General features: G+C 34.6%; 2 protein-coding genes, 1 long non-coding RNA gene and 1 pseudogene across 3 annotated transcripts; 3 read left to right on the plus strand and 1 right to left on the minus strand.

Moving 5' to 3' along the window:
- The first annotated feature begins 340 nt into the window (after nt 1–340).
- RABG3D (RAB GTPase homolog G3D) lies at nt 341–2,959 on the plus strand. Its single transcript, XM_011003305.1, has 7 exons — nt 341–534; nt 621–647; nt 737–836; nt 1,828–1,974; nt 2,060–2,140; nt 2,302–2,447; nt 2,589–2,959. The coding sequence occupies exons 1-7, from the start codon at nt 482–484 to the stop codon at nt 2,656–2,658; spliced, it is 624 nt and encodes a 207-aa protein (XP_011001607.1). The 5' UTR covers nt 341–481; the 3' UTR covers nt 2,659–2,959.
- On the plus strand, nt 897–1,714 carry LOC105108837 (uncharacterized). The gene is made up of 2 exons (XR_839130.1): nt 897–1,456; nt 1,507–1,714. It is a non-coding gene; the product is annotated as an uncharacterized LOC105108837 (long non-coding RNA).
- A 683-nt stretch (nt 2,960–3,642) lies between the features above and the next one.
- Nucleotides 3,643–4,468, plus strand: LOC105108839 (uncharacterized). The gene has a single exon (XM_011003306.1). It carries the CDS (start codon nt 3,735–3,737, stop codon nt 4,242–4,244), a length of 510 nt encoding a protein of 169 aa, XP_011001608.1. The 5' UTR covers nt 3,643–3,734; the 3' UTR covers nt 4,245–4,468.
- A 6,057-nt stretch (nt 4,469–10,525) lies between these two features.
- LOC105108840 (putative Peroxidase 48) lies at nt 10,526–12,744 on the minus strand (annotated as a pseudogene).
- Nucleotides 12,745–15,513: the final 2,769 nt, after the last annotated feature.

A 15,513-nucleotide genomic window follows, 5' to 3' on the forward strand; every position in this document is an offset into this window, starting at 1 on the left:
ATTTTAAATTTAAAAATCAATACTTATATATTATAAAAAATAATAATAATTGTCTACGTTAATAAAGATGGTAAGATATTAAGTTTATTTTTAAACATAATACAAAAAATAAAATAATTTTATATTGAAATACTTTTTTTGTAGCTTCTGTATAATAAGTTTTTTTTAAAAAAAAAAAGATGTAAAGAAAAAAAATAAAAACAAATTAAAAAATAAAGATAAGAACAAAAAAGGTGTCATTGTAAATTAGAGCAAAAAACATGGGCATTCCTGGAAAGCAGGAAATTCAAGGAGCCGGCGTCGGTAGTGGGTGGCCAAAAGCCATATCTACCTCTGTTTTTAACTTTTCTTTCGAAACAAAGATTAATTTAATTAATTAACAACACTTCTCTTCCTAAAACTTCCTCGAAAGGGGAAAAAAAAAAAAAAACAAGAGAAGAAAAATAATTCAGAATTGGGGATTGTCAGATTCCTGGAATCCATGGCTTCTCGCAGACGCATGCTCTTGAAGGTTATAATTCTTGGTGACAGCGGGTACACTCTTATCACTTACCTCTCTCATTCTCAATTTTATGTTTTCAATTTGGCTAATGTGATTGTTATTTTGATAAATTATGCAGGGTCGGCAAGACATCGCTGATGAATCAGTAATTACTCTCCTGAAACTACATAGATCCTTTTTTGAAAAAAAAATTACCTTTTTTAAATAGTTTTGTTTTTTGGTATGGATTTTTAGGTACGTGAATCGAAAGTTCAGTAATCAATACAAGGCAACAATAGGAGCTGACTTTTTAACCAAAGAAGTTCAGTTTGAGGATAGAATGTTCACATTGCAGGTCCCAAACACAATGTCTTTTTTATTTATTTAATTTGATATCTGTATATATAATAATTTTTTTATATTCTGTTAGATCATTAGTTTGAATGAATCAAATTTATAGTACATCCAAAATGTGTTATTAAGTTGAAGTTAATTGTGGTTAACTCGTAGCTATTGTTAATTGTTTCCAGCTAATTTGTTAAGGATATATAATTTTAAAACACTAGAGATAGAAAAAGCGAACAGAAGGAGTTAGCGACTAGGAATGGAAGCATAAGATCTGAAGGGCCTTGCCTCTAGGTGGATGTGCTTTGCATGCAAGTATTTCGGTTTTGTGGGTAATTGCAATTTCAATTACTTATAGTGGGTCAAAGCCTGTATTAAGACAGGAGGAGAAGACTCCAAGAAGAAGATGATCGATATATTAGGAGACTGAGAAAAATTTATTAGGTTGCATCCTGTATTTAGATGCTTGATGGACGATGTATAAATAAGCTATCCTATAGTATGTTGGCTATAATTGTGCTTTTGGATATCCCAGACCAGATTTTCTGTTGATGTGTTCTTAAATGAATTCATGATTCCAAGTTCTGGTCCAAACTCTTAGTTGTGTGGTTGTCCTACTGATGGTAGGAGGTAGGAAAGTTAATTTGAAAGGGAATTTAAAAAAATACTGATGGTAGGAGGTAGGAAACAAATATAAGAAAGTTAATTTGAAAGGGAATTTAAAAAAAAACCATAAGGTTCTTTTGACCTCAGATGATAATTAATATTGCCTTATCTTAATACTGTCGAATGAACAAAAAATAGCTTTAATACGCTGGATCATGATATATAACTTCAAACCCTCCCATAAGTCAGTCATGGCATGATTTTATGTAGTTTTTAAACCACGAATACGGAAGTGTGAAGGCTTATCAGTTGAGTTTATATATTATTTTCCATTCTTGAGCGGAAATGCCTGGTTGTGTAAACTTTGTTCTCTGCCTTAATATCTATACGTGCAGATATGGGATACTGCAGGACAGGAGAGGTTTCAAAGTCTTGGAGTGGCTTTCTATCGTGGCGCGGACTGCTGTGTTCTTGTTTATGATGTGAATGTCATGAAGTCATTTGACAATCTTAACAATTGGAGAGAGGAGTTTCTGATTCAGGTAACCATTTGCTAATGGGCTAGACAGATCTTTTGATAGTTTGTAGACAATTACTGAAGATTATATCTTGTGTACTAATTTGCAGGCAAGTCCATCTGACCCTGAAAACTTCCCATTTGTTGTGTTGGGGAACAAGATAGATGTTGATGGAGGCAATAGTCGAGTGGTAGGATGATTTTTCCCTTTTCATGACGTGCATTTTCCTTTCATTTGAAAACATTTCATAAAATGTGCACTTTCCAAATTGTTGAGGAGGAAATGTACCACTCCCATGTTGATCTCTCTTGAGTAAAAGATTCCCCATTGACGTCATTTTATCAACTTTAGGTTTCTGAGAAGAAAGCAAAGGCATGGTGTGCTGCTAAGGGAAACATACCCTACTTTGAGACTTCTGCAAAAGAAGGTTTCAATGTAGATGCTGCATTTCAATGTATAGCCAAAAATGCGCTTAAGAATGAACCTGAAGAAGAAATGTAAGCATAAAAAATCCATCCGCATTCTTGTCACGTTGGGAAAATCCAAGGAATTAGATTTCAAATTTTATCAACTTAACCAAGCATTAATGTCATGAAATGCGAACTGATTGTTTTGTTCTTGCTTGTTGGTGATGACAGATACCTTCCTGACACCATCGATGTTGGGGGTGGAGGGCGACAACAAGCATCCACTGGCTGCGAATGTTGAAAGAACTCGCTGCCCAGCTGTGTTTTTCAATTAGCAATACGAGTTTCATCCCTGTGTTTTCATATGGTTTTTTAAAATCTTCGTCTTTGTATCGTATAAGTGGCTCCAAAGCAAAACTGGATTTCATCTTGTTGTGCCCCTCTTGAGAAGTTTGTATCTGTATTCTGTCATGTAATCATGATTCATTTCGATCATTATATATTACTTGTAATGGCTGTCTAGTTTGTTTGAAATGTATCGCTGTCAACAGATGCAGATCAACCTTTTCCTTTCAATACAAAGTTGAAGACTACAATTTCTTCAATCTAATTATAATTTGCTCTGCTCACTTGTAATCATAGGTGGTTTGTTTGTTTGTTTGTTTTTTGGAAAGAAAACGAAGAAATTAGTAATGGTTTTATTTTTTTCTATTTGCTTTTCTGCTCTATGTATTTTTAGTGGGTGCTTTATTTTATGAATTAAAGGTAACTTTTCACCCTTTTTGCTCATGTTTAGGCTGATTTTTAAGGGGGATAAATTTTTAGAGGTTGACATTTAACTCCATGTTAGGTGTTGGTGTTAGTATTTGTTTGTTTTTATATTTTAAAATAGTCTTTATATTTATTTAATTTTAAATTATTATTTTTTTAAATATTTTAAAATTATTTGATATATTTATATTAAAAATAATTTTTAAAATATTAAAAAATTATTTTAATATATTTCTAAATAAAAAATAAAAAAGAATCTCATCTTTGGTTTGCAAGCTTTGCACTTTTGAATTTAAACTTATTTTAGTCTCTTTGTATTTTAATTTTTATTTTAAACTATAAATATATATTATATAGTTTTTTTTTGTAATCATATGTAAAATTAATTTAATTTATATTATGGTCTACTATGTTTTCAATTTTTATCAAATATTCTTAAAATTTATCTCTTTAATATTTTTTAAATTCTTAATCTCATCTTATTTTTTCTTCATATTTATATTTGGTTGGAAAGGTCGGTAAAGTTAGCAGGGCAAAAAAAAAAAAAAAAAGGCCAACATTTTAAGAGATTGCTGTTGAGTGGGAGTACAGGATTGGTTCTATTTCATGGAGGCAACAAAAGAAGGCACTGGATTCCTTGACCAGATCGTGCCTCCTCGCCTGGAAGACGCGGGCCTCGAGGACTGTGCCCTCCCGCCTGACTTAATCAAAGAAGCCTTCCTCAAAGCAGCTTCTGCTGTCAAGTCACGTGCGACCTCCATCTTTTCAGAAGAAGATGAATCCGCTGAATGCGTCCAAGACCCTTGGCCGGAGGAGGCTAAATTCGCTTCTGACAAGCTGGTCGGTGTGCCGCCGGTACCGGGAGCGTCGGATGCGTTGGTGGGAATAGACATGGGAAACGAGACGCCGGGATCATGTGTGGCTGAGAAAGGCGGTGGAGTGGTGGAAGAGGGCGGGGATAAGGTAGTCGTGGTTGGTGGTGACGTGGAGGAGAAAGAGAATGAGAGAGGTGGTTGTTTGGGTGATGGGCTGAAGAAGAAAGAAGAGAATGGTAGCGAGGAGGAGGAGGGGGGCAGAGCAGGTGATAGGCCAACTTTGACTGAAGGTTTTATTTAAAAGAAAAAAAAAACTAGGTGTTTTTGTTTGTTTAGTTTGGATTGCTTGAAGTTCAGTTCTGTAAGAAACTAGATGTTGTGTTGGGTGATTTGTATTTTGTAAAATCTAACGTTAATCATCAAGTTTCTTGAGTTTTTGAACTTGCTCTTTATTTCTGTTCATCAACTGCGTCAACACTATATTCCAAATAAATGTATGGCTTGAGTGGACAGCATTCTCGTGTTTCTTTAGTGTATGTTTAAATTGCCTAATGTATGATCTTGGGCTCTCTTTTTATCATGATCTTGTGTCATTTGCGATTTGACTCCATTCAATTTTGCGGAGCTTCATCACCTCATGAATGATTTATGGTAGAGTTTTTTGATATTTGTATGATTTGTGGTTCCTCATAATTTGCTGGTGACAAAATTCACTTTTATGGAAAGTTGTAGTACTACAAGGACTTAACCTGCAAAATGCTATGTACTATGCCTGATATAATGAGGCAACTTTAGAGTATCATATGAATCATGTTTATGTCTCTTTCAAGACCCAGTTGTAATGCCTAGAGTTGCAAAGTGCTCGACAGCATCTGCTAGAGGATCTTTCAAAGATGTAACCCCAATTCGACACCAAGAAAGAGGGGGCTTCGCTTAGATCATTAGCAGAGGAGTGATCAAGAATTAGAAATGAAGGTGGATGTGGTTTTTATAAGGTTCATCTTTTGGAAATTTGCATTTTGTGATGATGACGCTGATATATATTTGGCATTTTTTTACCATGTCACTACTTAAGCGTGGTTCACTAAATGCTAAATTGAACTGTTCTCAGATGATAATGACAGGTTATTCCCTGGAGAAGACTTGCATTTGTTATTAGCAATATAATATGGATGCAAAGGGAAGTCTTAATGACAGCAGAGCAGGAAGAATTTCCAACCCAAGAGGACTCTGCCTCTATGGAAAGCAAAGTCTTCATCCGAGCAGAGTGACAAAATGTGGCTGAAAACAAGTCTTAGAATATTTTAAATGAGAAGATATCCGGTCGCTCACAGGTTTGCTTGTTTTTTGAAGATTTGGAATGGGTGATGTCTATTATTGATTGTTTTTAGTGTATAATTGTGTGGAATAGGTGAGGTCAATTATTGATTACCAGGATTTACTCGTGTGTTGTTAGTGTGATTTGGGTTGGCTTTGGATTTTGATGCTAACACTGGTTTTCTGGGTAACCACATTGGTGATTCAATGTGCTTTTGTATGTGCAAATATTTTAAGCTATTTATTGAAGTAAGTCCAAAATCTAGAGATGTAAGGTGTGAACTGCAGCTAGCCAGGAGATAGATAAAGCTATATTACCTCAGGTGCAAAGATATTTCAAATAACAGTGTTCTGCACCTACTAGGAATGTGAAGGAGAGAAAGGCTTTGAAACATGTCAATTTTATGCTGACATTTTATGTTTGATGCTATTAGTTTGTATTTCACTGGTTTTCAACTTCTTTTGTGTTTTGCCCTGGTTTAGAAAACATTCCATTGAATTTTGTGCTGCTTTGGTTTGTGGGGTAATTGGTTTTCTACTGGGAATCAGCTCTAAGAGCCAAAGGCTTTGAAATCATAGCATAACTAAAGCATATTGTGAAAAGTTGAAAAGACACAGATTTTAGTGGTTCGTTTCTACTTTTGCTAGATGTAGCAACCCTGCCTGAGAAGCTTTCTATAAAGGGATATCCAGCATATTTATTTGGCATTTTGCTTTGTTATGGAGGCAGGAAGTGAAATTCTATACTTTCAATTTGTCAAGCATGTCAATTTTATGTTGACATTTTATGTTTGATGCTGTTAGTTTGTATTTCACTGGTCTTCAACTTCTTTTGTGTTTTTTGCCCTGTTTTAGAAAACATTCCATTGAATTTTGTGCTGCTTTGGTTTGTGGGGTAATTGGTTTTCTACTGTGAATCAGCTCTAAGAGCCAAAGGCTTTGAAATCATAGCATAACTAAAGCATATTGTGAAAAGTTGAAAAGACACAGATTTTAGTGGCTCGTTTCTACTTTTGCTAGATGTAGCAACCCTGCCTGAGAAGCTTTCTATAAAGGGATATCCAGCATATTTATTTGGCATTTTGCTTTGTTATGGAGCCTTCAATATGTCCTCTAGAGTATGGCTGGGCCATCTGGAATCTTGGATTAATTAAATTGCCTATCTACTTGAAAATTTTCAACTTCAAAAACCAGAAACGTCAAGCTGTAAATTCCCTATAACCTTTTTCATTACTGAAAAAAGTTATGTTAAGCACTTGTAGAGATGGGAGCAGAACAAGATCTATCAAAGCCATTAATGCGCTCATCTTCTTTGGATCAGTATGATTGGTGGTGATGGATTTCATCCCTGGACCACATTATTCATGTAGGTAACCAAGAATCCTTGAAACGGGGATAGTGCTTGTATGACATCCTTGTGTGAATAATTAGAATATACTGTATGCCTCAATCATGATATGATGTTATTTTCATTGTGAAACTTAACTCACTTTTAGCTCTTATCTTGCTTTTATATATATTTGGTGCTCATTATGTCCATTTGAATGTCTTCCCGAACTATTGAAGCAATTTTCACCATCAGCAAGATGGCAACCGATGAATAGCATTGCTCTAACAGTTCCTAAAATTAGTGAGATTCATAAGATTGTGTTGCAGAAGTCTAGCTGAACACAAAAATTCAACATTTGCAATTTAAGATCTGAATTGAAATTTTATGTATCTGAAGGCATCTCTTAGGAAGCAGAGAGTTACAAGATCAGAAACAAAGTGGGAAAAAGACTTCGGGTATTTGAGCCTAGGTGAAATTACTAGGCTTGTTCAGGTTCTCTTCTAACAATCAAACAACGTAAATTTGTTGATTACATTCTTTTATCTTTTTGGAAATGAAAACAAATGACTGAGCCACTTTTCTTCACGATGACATTAGCATAGTATATGCTGCATACCCTTTTTTCTATAGTCAGTACCGATTGTGACTTGTGAGATTTACAAAGACAATTGATAGAGCATGTTAATAGCTGGAGGCATCTCCATTTCCAAAATGTGTTGCGACTTACTGTGATAGTAGAATTCCCTATTCTGATTTTGGTGTGTGAATGCGTCTCTGGTACATGTGCGGCTGCATCCTATTTGCAATTGTTGCCCATATGTGATTGCATGACCAACAGGATTCCTCAACACTAGAAACTGTTCATGGAAAGATAGTGTTCCTGGACTTTTCTTGATGATCTTTCAATGAAAATGGTTTCTTCAAGCTTGCAGATTAACTTTCAGTCAACCAGGACAGAGGAGCGATTTCTGATAGATTCATTATTTACTTATTATGTATTTGCAGAAATCTTATGAAGTTAGAAAATCGTTTTTGGACAATTCAGATAGATCAGATGCGTACAAGTGGTTTCTTATGCAGCAATTAACCTACCAAATCATCTCAAGCATGTAGCTCTCATGACTTGTGTTCTGCCATGGGACTGAGGTATGGTCCCATGCTTCTTGCTCTTATGACAGTTACCTATGAGTGGATGAAAAGGCTATTTATGTGACAGTGTGCTGTGTGAGAGAAGTAATGATGCGAGTTAATGAAGCTAGGAAATATTTACTCAAGTATTTTATTGAATTGAAAGTTTCCATGGGCTCCTTATCAATGGAACACTGCAAGTTTGGATGAGGGATGTTATCGCTGTCCTCGACTCTTCAGTACCGAGTTGCATGGACTTCCAAGTTAAAGTGATGCAGTTTAATTGATACAGTAGTAAATGACCTGAATTAGGGAGAGAGTTTCAGCTTCTGATTTACGAGTAAAATTCAATTTATAAGCAGCTGAATGATGGACTTGTGCCATTCTTAAGGAAGCTAGCGTGGGTAAGCTAAACAAGGTTTGCATCAGAAGAAAAGCTCAGCTTGCATTCCTCAAGGGCATGGATACATGTTTGTATTGAGTCCGCATCTGGCCAAGCAAAATTTAAATCCCATGTGAAATCTTGATCAAATTACCTGGTAATTGCATGCACAATAACAATTACCAATCAGTGGTGGTTAAAGAGGCTTGTCTCTTGTTTTTTTTTTTTTTTTAATAAGTTTTGAGTCCAGCCATTAATAGAAGAGTTTTATTTTTATAAAAACCAAGCTAAGTCGACTGCATTTGCTAGGTTAGCGAACTACTTGGATATCAGGATTTAAACTGAAAAAACAAGAGAGAGGCTCACGCTATTAATAGTAGGTTGGTGGCAAAGATTGCAATCGGGGCAACTGTGAGAAAGTGACTGCTCTGGCATGAAAATGTAAATGCTCATTATCTTGCTATTTACTAGGTGTTGGTCCCCAGGCACCAAACCTCACAGCACATTTAGGGTCCACGCATCTCACACATATAAATGCAAGGAGGGATGATTCCATGGAGGATTTAATTGCATCACGAGAATATCATTCATTTCTTTCTATTTACATATAAATTCTTTGTTCTAGATTGAAATCCAAACAATCTCAAAATATTAAATAAGACAGGGATTATTTCTGATCTTGGAAGCATGGCAAGAATCCGTGGCAAAAGCTCAAGATATTATGTCCATTGATATGACGCAAGCAACGAGGACCACTGGCTTCAAGGGTCCAAACTTAAAAATTAAAAAATAAAAAATTAATGGCTAACTGCTATTAAGTGGTGGTTGAGTAACATGGATGGATTATAAGAATAATTAGCCTTTTCCACCAACCACGCTACCTTTAGCTTTGCACGTAATCAAATAGAACTGCACTTTAGACTACATAGAGTCAAAATATATAAAGCGTTCATGATCACGGGGAAGGAAGGAAGGAAGGATTCCCTAGTCTTCTTCTCTCTTGCTCTTTATTTATTAATCATCTTTAGCTGCTCAAGTGGCATGTCTTTTCTGTTCATGGCAGAGGCATAAATAGATCTCTGTTCACACCAATATCTACCACTTAGGAATGAGCCTTGTGCTTCAAAAATGGCCTTCTGATCTATCATCTTAAAATCCTGTGGTTGCTGTGGCTTCTAATAACTTGTTTCTTGAAGAGAGAGACGAAAAGAGAAGGCACTGTTTGTAACTTTGCCTTCAGCTCTACTGTCTTTATCTCTTGGCAACCTTGAGGAGCCTTCAGCTGTCTTTATCTTCCCTATCTGTACTTGTAAAACACTTTTAGGGAAGAAGAATAGAGCTTTGTCTGTTCTTGCAGTCAGGGTCACCAAGAGATAAACAAGACTTTTTCTCTGCAATACAATACTAAAGCAGCAGCAAATGCAGCTAAGAGAATCCATTCATAACACCAAGAAGTTCCTTCACAATACCATCCAAAACCTTAAGTCTATCCTCTATGGCGGGTACCACAAGCTAACCAAGCACGGTTGTTTCAACCCCTTCTCGTGCGGCGGCGGCGGCGGCAATGTGAAGAAATACCAGACAGATCAGTACTATGCAGATTTTTGCAACGAATGGGAGTGTGATCTGGAAAAGGCAATGAAGAGAAAGGGCAATAGTTTAATGGCGTCAAAAGAGCCTATGAGAGATGAAGATGTGAGTAATGAAACTGGCAGGAACCTTGCCAATGGTCCGCAGAGGAAGAAACAAGGAATGGAAGAGAAGAACAAGAAGATTTTTCGTCCAAAAAAAGCAGAAGCAAAAAGCTCAAAGAATGTGAATGAAAGCGGTTACGTCTTAGCACAGAAGATGAAGGAATTGGAAATGATGGATATCAGTGATGTAGAACATGTTTTGGATGTAGAAGAGGCACTCCACTACTATTCTCGTCTCAAAAGTCCTGTGTACCAAGACATTGTCGACAAATTTTTCACCAACATGTATACAGAATTTTCTGTACCACATGCGTCTGCCAGCATCAACAGTTCAAAGCGAAGAATCGAATCAATTAGACTATAGATTCCAATGTTCGTGAGTTATTTCTTGTGCATATGGATTATATTTTCTTGTTTGTATTCTTCTGAGTGTGCCTTGTTTACAAAATGATTTTGATATTCATCTTTGTAGAATATTGTTTACCTGGATTGCTATGCTTGAGCTTGTTTTTTACTCAAGGACCCAAAATATGTTTCAGAACTTGGGTTAACCTGTCTTAAAGGGCAGGTGTATTGTTAATTTAAATATCTAGCCATGAATGTTCTTAACAATATATAAGCAAAACAAAGTCAGAGATCATAAGAATTATATTCTTCAGGCTCAAGTTTTCGTTTTTGCCTCTGCATTAAAGGTCTGGCTTTCGTTTAATCAATAGAATATCACACGTCATATGGCTATAATGGCGTGAATTAAAGGCCTGTTAGTGTGGTGATGAATTAAACCATCAATTACCTTGAAAAAATTCACTTCCATTTACAGCATCTGTTCAACAATTAACCAATAGCGGGTTTCTCATAGTTCGGATACAAAATTTAAATGGCTACAACACAAATCAATCCAAGTTTCAGAGCATTTGAAACTAGTTCAAAGGCCAGGATTCTATGATGTAGAATTCAATTTGAAAGAGGGCAAAAGCCAAAAACCAGCATAAAGTAGGCTAGACAACTAAATACACTCTCCTTCACTTCTTACTATTCCTCTCATGCCACCTTCGAACAATGGAGCCGGACTTGGCCTGTTGATCCTGTCAAAACTCTGAGATTTGAGAGCTTCATCATTGCTAGCGCATAGTCTCGGCGGAACAAGGAGATGTCTGAAGCATATGCTCGTACCCAAATCCTCGTTTCTACCCCAGCCATTAGCTGCTGATCAGCATAAAGGATTCCTTTACCTTGCAAAAGACCGTGGGAGTACAAAGTGCCAAAATCCACTCCTGGTCCCTCATAGGCCATATTCATTCCTGGCTCCTCCAGTGTGGAAAGCAGTGAATCTTCGAAGGAAGCTGATGAGGCTGCTGCTGATGAGGGCGGGGAAGATATTGAGCCTTTCAAGGAAGTTGATGGTGCTGTCGATGATGATGGGGAGCCCCTCATTTCTGTTGTGCTGGATGATGGTGACTTGGTCCCATCAAAGGAAGTCGACGGTGCAGATGATGGTGGTGGGGCTTTGAAGGAAGGCGAAGTCGAAGGCGAAGGCGAAGGCGAAGCTTCCTTTGATGAGTTCTTATTGTTGCATCTTGATCTCAATAGGCTAAGAAATCCAGTATCCAGAGATGGATCGGGCGTATTAGTCCAACTGAAGTTGTAGAGACGGTTTTGGGAGAATTTGCAGCGGATTACTCCTATGCTGTGAGCACCTGCAAGCAAGGCAAGGATGCAGCTAGAAGCTTTCAGATTCTGAGCTGTTGTATTTTTTTCAGCAAGAATGCCAGAGATAGCAATAACCAAACTATAGAGGAAAGATTGGCACCCAGGAGACTGACAGTTTCTCTTTCGTCAAAACCCCTAGAGGCGAAAGATGCAAGGGTTTCGGATAGATCAGCACTGGGTGAAGGAAGTTGATGTGTTGCAACATCTCGGAAATAAAGAGTGCCATCCCTCCTGGATTATTATCAAATTAGTGAGCAGGAAATCAGTAGGAGACAGAATGATGTATATACCAGAACAACCCCTTCTCTGGCTGCCAAAGCAACGATATCAGCACAAAGAAACAACTCCTGGGCATACCTTTTCAATCTCTGATTTGATTTTGTCAATTATATCAAATCCCTTCAAATTTTGATTGGGAGGAGAGTCTTTCTCCGAATCAATGCCTATAGCAGCATCCAACAAAACAGACGCATCACACCCCTGAAAAGAAAGATTCCCAAAAGAAGTCAGGTCTACTTGCAATAAGATGAAGACCATAGATGAACTTTCTTGCATATTTAGAATCGCATCAAGATCACAGATGTAACAAGGCACGTGTAAAACTAATCAGCAAGAAATAAGAACAAACTCCCTCGAATGATTCTCTCTGTCAATAATTTGTAATTTACAAATTACAAATTAGAAATCTTCAATCAATAATTGTAAACAAATGGAAAATTGCCAACCAAAACTGAAAAATTGAAACCCTCAAACTAGATGAGCAATGCTTTAGATAGAAATCAAGAACTAAGCAATAACATCTCAGTACAACAAAAACCCTCGTCAGGGAATCAACAAAAAGAAAGATAAAGATCATCAACCTCAATGAAACAATCATGAAACATAAGCCTTAGAAGAGCAGAAGCTACTCTGGTGTTGACTTTGTTACGCTCCTTAACCACCCTGAGAATGCTTCTCTCTGCCTGTGGGCACGAATCCCGATAGAAATCATACTCAAGTGACCGATTTGAATGCCCTACTTCTTCTTCTTCTTCTTCTTCCATAAACGACAAAGGAGACAAGAATATGGAAGGAAAGGAATCCCACGATGAATATGGCCATGAGTTCTTTTTGATCTCTGCATTTTGGTTCTTGACAGAAATCAAAATGCAAATAATGAATACAAGAAAGCTCATTTCTCTCATGTTTCCGATTTCAAAGATCGATGTCAACATCTTCTCCTTCTTCTTTCTTCAACTTCTCTCTGGTTATTGTTTCTGAGGGCAGAAGAGGAGAATGGGTTGCATTGTTCTCTTTTAACCGAAAAAGGATGGGAAATGGCGGGAAAGATAGTCTGATATGGTTATTTTAACCTTTTACCCCGAGAGTTAGTTAAGACTGTTTGCGAGCGAAATTGTGATAGGCCGAGAATTAGTTAGGAACTAGTTCAGGTCATTAATCATTAATTACTAATTAATGGTATGCTCTCTTCTTATAAAAAATGAGGCCATTGCTACTAATGAATAATAATTTGTATTATGACGCAAGCAAGAGTGAGAAGCAATTTTATATAATCACACAAAAGGAATCATTAGATATATTGATGGGAGCAATGTCACGGTCAACTGTAAAGAAGGTTAAAAAAGTGATTTTAGGCTTAATTTTTTTTTTATAATATATAGTTTTATTCAATTTTTAATTTCATTATTAAATCTAGCTAAAATTTTATAAAAAAAATTTAAAAAATATATTTTATATATAGTTAAAAGTTGATAACAATTGGAAGTGATAAAAACCTGAAACTATTATACAAGAATTATATTAATTTTTTAATTAATTTAGGATTACTTTTTATTTTAATTTATAAATTTTTTTATAAGGCTACTTTTTTATTTTATAAGTATTCAATTATATAGGCAATAAGTGGTTTCATTTATTTTGCAAGGAATCAGTATTTTTTTTTTTAAATAAAGGATTTTTTAAAGAATAACGGTGATTTTTTTTTAAAATATTTTTTATTTAAAAATATATTAAAATAATATTTATTTATTTAAAAATTATTTTTAATATTAGTATATTAAAATTATCAAAAAAACATTAAAAATATTAATTTAAAATAAATAAAAATAAAAATTTCAAATATTTTCAAAAATATTTATAAAATATAAAAATAAATTTGTAATTATTCGGTAGCTTTTAGAGAGTTAATTGTCACATTTTCGTGATTCAGTCCAAGCCGGCAGCCAGGGGGGTAATTAATTATCAAGGATTCCCTAGTTTTCAAGGATATAAAATTAGCAGCAAACCTACGCATAAAGTCAGCCAAAACATTAATTAAACAAGGGTGGTTGTATTCAGAAACTCTTTTTGCGATAACATGCCACAGCCTGGATTATTTTTTTTAGTTTTGGGTTTTTATTATTTATTTTATAAATTTTATTTTCTTTTAAATAGATTTTAATATCATTAGTCTATTAAAATTTATTTTATTTTATAAACTATAAATATTTTTATGAAAGGGAAAATACAAAGATTGTTTTATTTTATAATAATATTTTATGTGTGGCAAAGGCGATCATACTATTAGTTTTTCATTAGATTTTTCTTAAACATATTAAAACTTAATTTGTGATTTATTATAATTATGAGGTTGAGATTTTTTTTATTTAATAACTTTGATCTCTTAGTTATAATCATTATATTAGGATGGATTTTTTATTATAATTTTATTTTAGCTTTTTTTAGTGGTTTATTCTTGCATATGGGTTTAAGGTTTCTTATCGTTCAAGTTCTCATTAGTTGTTATCAAAGTAAATTTTAAATTCAAGTTTTATCTATTATTTATCTTTAAGTTATCACGTTAATTTTTCTTTGTTTTTCAATTTGATTCTGCCAATAGTATAAAAAACAATTTCATGTTGGATTATATATATATATATATATATATATAAAAGGTTGAAATCAAATTTTGTGAATTCTACCATAAAATTGACAGTTACAATTCTTAAGAAATTAGCAAGTTATTGTTTCATTAGAATTAGTGTATTTACAAGCCAACCTTAATTTGTTAGTGCTCTACTGGAATTAGTGTGTTTACATACCAACTTAAATTTTTTATTTGTTATTAATTTTGAGCATTTTAAAAAATATTACAAATAATCAGTTTATATAATTAGTCAATTCCATTTATTTGTTATTGTTAGTTTTAAGTTAGTATAATCTATTATGGTTTTAGGCTATTAGAGTCTTTATTGCATTTGTTTTCATTTTTGCTTTCATATTTATTTTTATATTTGATAACAAATTCATTTTTATTATCATTTTCATTATTATAAATTCATATTGTTATTATTTTTTTGTCTTAATTTGTTTGAATCCTAAAATTTATGATTGATCATTATGAGATTGTGATTTTTTATTGTTTATGATTAGTTCTATAAAAAACCAAAAAGGAGAGAGCATAAAAGGTGGAAGGTGAGAAATTAAGCATATAAGTGGAATGACATCACATTATGGGTAAACACATGAAAGAGTGTGTGAAAATGTATATTTTTTGTTATTAACATAGAAATCTACATTTCAATGATGTCTTCTAAAGATGGATCTCACCCATTAAAGAGAAGGAAAATATGTTCATTATGTTACTAGCTATCAGGGGTGAGAAAAAAAACTGAGAAACCGAATAAACTGAAAAAATTGAAAAAATAACCAAAAAATCGAATCTAAAAAAACCAATTAATTTTTTTGTAAAAATTTCCGGTTTGGTTTGGTTTCATAAACCTGAAATTGGAAAAACCCCAACCAAACCGAACCAGTTCGTGTTATTTTTCTTAACCCAAGCATCCATACTCCTACTCCAGCCGTTCTTCTTCTTGCTCCTGAGTCGCTCCCTGACACGACTAAAAGATTGATGTCTTCTCCCAAGTGCAGGAGTGTCGAAGTAATAAATAACTTGGCAAGACCGGGGTCGAACCATAGGGAGGTTAATTGTATAAATTATAAATAATAATACAATAACAATAACAATAAC

Source organism: Populus euphratica, unplaced genomic scaffold (assembly GCF_000495115.2).
Source record: "Populus euphratica unplaced genomic scaffold, PopEup_1.0 scaffold199.1, whole genome shotgun sequence".
NCBI lineage: Eukaryota > Viridiplantae > Streptophyta > Magnoliopsida > Malpighiales > Salicaceae > Populus > Populus euphratica.

Coding starts and splice junctions, on each gene's coding strand:
- RABG3D (XM_011003305.1), top strand. CDS start 482: ATGGCTTCTCGCAGACGCATGCTCTTGAAGGTTATAATTCTTGGTGAC. Junction 837..1,827: donor ATAGAATGTTCACATTGCAG/GTCCCAAACACA, acceptor CTATACGTGCAG/ATATGGGATACTGCAGGACA. Junction 2,448..2,588: donor AATGAACCTGAAGAAGAAAT/GTAAGCATAAAA, acceptor TGGTGATGACAG/ATACCTTCCTGACACCATCG.
- LOC105108839 (XM_011003306.1), top strand. CDS start 3,735: ATGGAGGCAACAAAAGAAGGCACTGGATTCCTTGACCAGATCGTGCCT.